General features: G+C 36.0%; 1 protein-coding gene across 1 annotated transcript in view; it reads left to right on the top strand.

Moving 5' to 3' along the window:
- The window catches only part of ARID2 (AT-rich interaction domain 2), a 103865-nt gene that overhangs the window by 95428 nt on the left and 2437 nt on the right, over nt 1-6000 (top strand). The window contains exons 19-20 of the mRNA XM_027730711.2: nt 4188-4311; nt 4399-4490. Of these exons, the coding sequence (XP_027586512.1) occupies nt 4188-4311; nt 4399-4490 (216 nt within the window). The remainder of the gene's footprint in view (nt 1-4187; nt 4312-4398; nt 4491-6000) is intronic.

Here is a 6000-nt window from a genome sequence, read left to right on the forward strand (position 1 = left end):
AAGAGTAAGCAAATTTGAGGTCCATTACCGTAAGACAAAATAGACAAAAGAGGGAATAGATTCTGATGTGGGAGATGTGGTTGCAGTTATCCTGAAGACAACAGGTAATCCTTTAAGGTATATGGATCAATACTGTATGATAAACATTGTTCTCAACATGTTCTCCCTTTTTTTTCCAATTGGACAGCATTTTATAACTTTTCTTGTAACAGGAAAGTGCTTAGAATCCGAATGGAAAGCTACTTGTTGTGTAAAGTTCATCTGTGTCATACGGCTGAGGTGGATTGTCTGGTAACTTGCTGCATTCCTTCCAGTTTTGTGGTCTAAATTTGGGCTGATTTGATCCCAGGACTCTTGTAATAAACTTTCCTTTAAACAAGAAGCAAGATAAAGGATAAAGACTCCTCTGAGTCTTCTGATTTTATGTTGCTACCTGGAATCAACTTTGGCTCTTCTCTTTCCAGAATGATTTCAGCCATCAGGAATTAATACTGGAGAGCACAGGCCCATTGGTGTGAGGTTTTGGGGATCTTAATATTGGAGTTACTCAGAGTTCAGTTACTTACATAAGTGTATTAAGACTAGGTCTTTGTTAGTAACTGACTGGAATTGCTTTGTTGCAAGCTAAAGATGTAATTACGTGGTCCCAGACAAATTTGGCAGTTTGTTCTGGAGGCAGCAGATGAAGTCGAGTTATGAAAACTGAGAAATTCAGTTTGAGAGTTCTTTTATTTTTTAATATAAAAAAACATCTTAACACAGACTTATGATTCCTTGTTTCCTTAAACTGAACAACACTCAGACCTCGGAAAATCACAAAACGAAGAATTATGCTAATGTAGTCTTAAATACTTGGTAAGTGGGAAGTGTAGGGCTGACACCATCTACTAGCATGATGTGATCTCAACTCTGCCTTTTCAAATTGTTCTATCACACAGATAACACATCCAGTAGCTATGTGTTCTCACAGGCTTCTTTAAAACTGGCACAAGTACTCAAAGGAGAAAAACTGTTCATACACCTCTTCTTCTGAGGCAGAATTCCCTAATTAGGTCAGATTCAGAAAGTAGGAATTTATATGCATAACCAGTTCTTGCTGAAATATTGAGACTGAAATATCACAAGAATCTAAGGATGTGATTTCAGACTACATATTGAAATAAGGACTTCGTTGCTCAAAGTAGGATGTTTTAGGTCTTTAAAAGATGTGCAGATATGGTGCTTAGGGACGTGGTTTAGTGGTGCTCTTGGCAGCGGTTAATGGTTAGACTCGCTATCTTAGAAATGTTTTCCAACTTACGTGATTCTGTGTTTTGACTCTCTGACATCCTTTGTTGTTTCTCACATTTGTGCATTGTTAACTGTGAGAGAACTAACTCTAGTTTTTGTTAGATTGCATGGTAAATCAATTTGTTTAAAAAAAACCACTCATAAATCAAAAGAGTGGGGTTGCCAGATGAGTGGAATACATTTACCTTCTGTCAGTTGAACACCAACGTAGAAGGTGGGCTGGAACAAAAGGAAGGGATGAGACCTTTCTCTGTCAGCACTCAAAACAGTTATCACTTACCTCTCTTAGAAAGTCACAGAGGTTCCCTTTCCATTACCTTTACTCTCTCCCCTCCTGTCTTTTACCAAATAAGAAATCAACAAACAGGAATATTTTGATTAAATGTAGTGTGTAACCCATGTTATCTTCCAGTGCTGCCACAGAGTTCTGTTTGTGTAACTGAAAAGAGCATCCAGCAGCTACATGAGGGAGACAAGACCTGATAATTTGCTTTCAGAATCAATGACTTGTCAGACAAAACCCTAAGCTCACTCCAGCAGCTCACCTCAAGCTGTTTTACATGGTCATGTCTGAAAGCTGTCTTACAAGGTTTTGGCTTAATTTTTGCTGAATCCTAGAAGTTTGTCAGATGTATCATCACACCACTGATAGTCCATATCATTAAACTCTTGTATGGAGCTGAAACATCTTTAAAAAACTGGTACCGAGACAAAGCATGCCTAAGTCATCAACTTTTAGGCATTAATTAGGTGAACTTTTTTCACTCAGTCCCTCACCATTTAGTAAAACTTAGACCTACCTCAGAAAGTGCAGGTAGCATTATGTGTGCTGGAATTAAAACATGTGGAAGGCAGTATAACAAACAAGGGCCCATTCCCCCAATCATCATTTCAGTCTATCATAGCACCATACACACTTGAAAAAATCTGTAATAGCTTTTGCTAGAATCAACTGCATTACAGTGTTGGTTTTATACCTTAATTCTGTATTTCCTTGCTTTTTAAATTTTATTATTTTAACACTTCCTCTTCTGGTTTTCAGAGGTAGCTGAATATTACATTCTGGAAGGTCAAGTAGCACTACAAGTTAACTGTATGTTCACTGTAGCTTTGTGCATTGGAATCTTTTTGGATTGCTCTTTTTCTCCTCGTTGCCTCTGAAGCGAAGGTGGTAGCGTGAGCTACCAGAAACATTCTTCATGCACCACGGGAGTGGGGCAGGAGATAACTTTAAATGATAACTTGAATGGTATGGTTGGAAGTTAAGTTGATAACATAATTAAAGAAATTCAGGAAATCTAGATGGTTCTTAAGGAGATACTTGCCCACAGACACAATTCAATCCACTTGATGTCTCAGTAATTTTTTATCAGTTTCTTTTTTTCCCCCAAAATTAAAAAGAGAAGATAATCTTTTAATATCTTCCTAATTTATTGCAGTTGTCCCTTTTTCAATATTTTTAGAATCAAGGCAATAGTACTTCAACTTTCTTAAATATGGTATGATAGCTGTTGAAGAGAGACATTCAGAACAGCCTCCGTTGATGAATCCTTGTGCTTCTCAATTAAAGGAAAATGTTCCAAAAATCAAAAATGAACATGATAATTCCTTTACTGCGGTACTCAGTCTTTTGTAAACATGTCAGTACCCAACAGTTTCTTAATTCAGCCCCCTGCCCTTTTACTTCATAAAGCTTTTTTATTTATTTTATGTATTATCTATTTTATTCTAGATATTATATATTTTATTTCCATTCAGGGGAGAATGACAGAGTTTTTAAGGAGAGGTCTGTTACTACATCTTACTTTTTAGCTGGGTTTCCTTGCTGTTAGAATTTCAGGTTATAAAAAATTCTCTCTGAATAGAGAATTCAAGTTTTATTCTTGGTATATTCACTTTAAGTGTAAGATACTTAAATAATAATCTTACATGTTAACTTTCATTTTAAAAAATAGAACATTTATATTTGATTTATGCTACCTTTGCAAGTAAGCACGACTTGCACTTCTTAACCAGGTTCTAGTAGGGTATTAAGAGACTTCATAGTAATATCGTACAAAATATTGAAGTGTGGTGGTATTTTTCACCATCAATACTGCAAATTGTTCTTTAGGATGACATTATGAGTCTTGCTCATGAAGTGAAATTGCTATTTACACATTCTAAACTCTAATAATATGAGTAATTGCAAAGTTTTACATGAAATAGAGCTTTGACTTCAGTGTTAATACTGAAAATGGAGACATTGCTTCTGCTATGTTTGTTATACCCTGCTTAATTTATCAATAAATCTGAAAGCTGCAGTAACAGGTAATTGGTTTTACAAATGTTTGATCAGATTTAACAATTACATGTTTTATGTCTTAGATCATAGCTTAAATTATGTTCTTTTATATTACTTCTCACTAATCACAGTTAATATGTATTTTATATTGTCTTAATGTCTAGTGGTCCCAATGAGCTGTGTCGAGTATTGAAAAGCTGTTTTTTAAGGACGTTCTCTGGCCAAATCTCAGATGGCATTTGTATAACTGGTATCATAGTTCCTGTTAAAGCCTATCTGATAAAACATTCCTTTAAATTGGTACACTTCAGGAAGTGGCTGTGTCATTAGTACAATATATTACTTTTCCATCGCAAATGTCATGGGTGATGAGCACGACTTCTTCGAGAGAAGTGGTTTTTTTCACATGAAATAAAGCCTGTGACTCTTCTGAAGGCTTTACAGTAAGATTTATTTCTGTGGAAACAAAAGGCCAATCACGTATCAGCACCAAGTATTAATGGATCTTTGTGTCTCTGTTCAGATGGGTTAAAAATTGTAAAATGTATTTTCAGAGTTTTTAATCTTCTAGAAAGTAGTGCCAAGCTTATTTTTATTAATTCTTTCAATGTAGGCAGCCAGCTGCAGGGGGTACTGCCTCTACTCCCAGAGCACAGAAGGCCATTGTGAATCATCCGAGTGCTGCCCTAATGGCATTAAGGAGGGGATCAAGAAACCTTGTCTTCAGAGATTTCACAGTTAGTACTATTTAAATCAAGTATTAGATATTGTTTCCTGCTACTAACTACAGAGCTTTTACATTTTTTTTCTCTTTACTTTTGTAGGATGAAAAAGAGGGACCAATAACTAAACACATCCGATTAACAGCTGCCTTAATACTAAAAAATATTGGTAAATATTCAGAATGTGGTCGCAGGTAAGCATTGTATAATTTTTCTAGTATTAACGGGCAATGTTGTTTCTGTTCCTTTCAGTATCAAACAAATAGGTAGGCTTTACCTATCTTTTAAAAAAAAACAGTAAGTATATTGACAGTACAATTTCTCTATCAGTTCTGCACTGTTTACTTCCCCACGTAAGTGCTCAACGTTACCTTACCTAAAGACGGTATTTGTGACCCAGGCTTTTGAAAGTGTCTGGCAAATTTGACAGGTTAAATTTTTGGAGATAGATGAGAGAAGCTTTTGCAGTGAGTCTGTCCCTTTTCCCCCTGAAGCAGTACTACATTACTATGAAAATTAATTCTTCTGTAAGCAGCTTCCTATTGGCAGTACCTTTTATCTCAACTTGAGAAAGGAATGAATGAGCTCTTACAAACATTTTCTTAAGTTGTGGGGGGACATACTGTTGTGTTTCATACATGCTGCCTCTCTGTTGTTTTTCCCTCCAAACTTGGGTTAACTCTAATAAATGACTCAGTCAGCTTTCCTCTCACTTTCAGATCTTTCAGTAAGTAAATAGACCAACACTGGCTTGTGGTACTGAGTAGGAAAAGTTCTTTCTGATGCAAAAGGAGCAGTAGTTAGTTACTGTGCCAGTGAGCACCATGCATGCTGCTTCTGTTTTTTTCCAAGAACTTACAAGCTGAGTGTTTTCTTGGTTTTGTTTTGCATTGTTTCAGCTTCTTAATAGCAGAAGTAATGATTTCTACTAAGAGTCTTATTAATTTTGCCTGTTCTTCAAAAACCTGCCAATAGAGAAGAATTTCCTAGTTGTAGTTGTAAACAAATGAGTTTTGATACTGGTAGTAGAAATCCTCCTGATGTCTTCAACTGCCTAATTGGGGGTTGTAGGGAAGACAAAGCTCTTCTTGGAGAGCATGGTGAAAGGACGAGGGGAAATGAGCAGAGTTTGCAATAAGGAAATCCTAATTAGATACCATGAGTAAAAGAAGGTAAAATTGTAAGTGTTGATGGAACATGGAATCAAGCTCCCTGAAGAGGTTGTGCAGTCTCTGTTCTCTTAGATATTCCAAACCCAACTGGATATCAGTTTGAGCAATGTGATCTAGCTCTGCATTGAGCAAGAGTTGGACCACATACCAGAGATTACTTATAACCTGTTTTAGTCTGGGATTTCAGTGTTCTCAGATATAAAAAAATCTTTAAAAGTTTAGGTCTGTGAAGTATTCATGAAGTATTTTTTGTAGTACTTTTCTAATGATTAATTCTGAATATTCTTGTCTCTTTTAGTATTAAAAAGCTACAGAATGTTCCATTAAGTCAAACATGGAACAAGTGTTGCTCTTAACTTTTCCATTGCATTGGTAACATCCTTGAGTATTTTTCTCTGCCAGGTCCATGTAAATATGCATTGTACATATCACAGAACTAGTGTTCCCCATCTTGATAAGGTGTTCATGGGATTTTTCTGTGCTGTACAGGTATTGGTTGCTCATGGGCCATGATGGCTTGAATATAGTTTAT

Source organism: Pipra filicauda, unplaced genomic scaffold (assembly GCF_003945595.2).
Source record: "Pipra filicauda isolate LSUMZ 115617 unplaced genomic scaffold, ASM394559v2 scaffold277_size1012519_pilon, whole genome shotgun sequence".
In the NCBI taxonomy this organism is placed as follows: Eukaryota; Metazoa; Chordata; class Aves; order Passeriformes; family Pipridae; genus Pipra; species Pipra filicauda.